The sequence below is a fragment of the Penaeus monodon genome, chromosome 30, assembly GCF_015228065.2.
Source record: "Penaeus monodon isolate SGIC_2016 chromosome 30, NSTDA_Pmon_1, whole genome shotgun sequence".
Taxonomy (NCBI): Eukaryota; Metazoa; Arthropoda; class Malacostraca; order Decapoda; family Penaeidae; genus Penaeus; species Penaeus monodon.
Window position 1 is genome coordinate 17,267,365 of NC_051415.1, and position 607 is coordinate 17,267,971.

Here is a 607-nt window from a genome sequence, read left to right on the forward strand (position 1 = left end):
ATAGGCTGTTTGTGATTGACAGTGAATGTGCTTTTATTTGGGTTTATGTGTATGCATCCTTATCTATGTACAACTTCCATATTCCTTACCAAAGTTCACTTCCTTACACTTTGTCATAAACCTTTTGGCCCGGGTATCTTTACTTAGTCAAAAGTGACAGCAAAAATTTTATCACTGACTTTCTATCATACAGCTGTCCCTAACCCTTCATTCAACTGTGATGCTACCTTACCGGTGGGGGATTCTTCACAACTTCTCCAAAAGAATTAAAAAAGGCATTAACTCTGACGGTAAAAAACTACTATAAAAGTCATACTTGCAGATCACTGTCCCCTACTATATGCAGGGGAACAAGATGAAATGCACAGATCTTTGCAATTCACTACAAACTTTGAGTATATGTTAAAATGTTCATCATTTGCAATCCACTGTGATGTTACCTCATAAAATTGAGAAATATATCTCCAAAGTAACCACAGAGTCTGCTAAAATAAGAGGCTCTACTTCCTGTTGTCAGTCACCTTCCCGTTCCCCTCACAGATTCTCTAGACCTTTGTTATCTATGAATTCCACAAGAGCTTTGTAGGAGAACTCATACTGGGCCTGG

At 38.2% G+C, this 607-nt stretch overlaps 1 protein-coding gene across 4 annotated transcripts in view; it reads right to left on the bottom strand.

The window, feature by feature from the left end:
* The window catches only part of LOC119592570 (tyrosine-protein phosphatase 69D-like), a 29,646-nt gene continuing 29,039 nt past the window's right edge, over nucleotides 1-607 (bottom strand). For 3 of the 4 annotated variants that reach the window (XM_037941449.1, XM_037941450.1, XM_037941447.1), the window contains exon 27: nucleotides 7-603. In XM_037941449.1, coding sequence (XP_037797377.1) covers nucleotides 535-603 — 69 coding nt within the window. In that variant the 3' untranslated portion in view covers nucleotides 7-534. Of the gene's footprint in view, nucleotides 604-607 lie in introns of all 4 variants that reach the window. The other variant, XM_037941448.1, reaches the window with a different exon arrangement.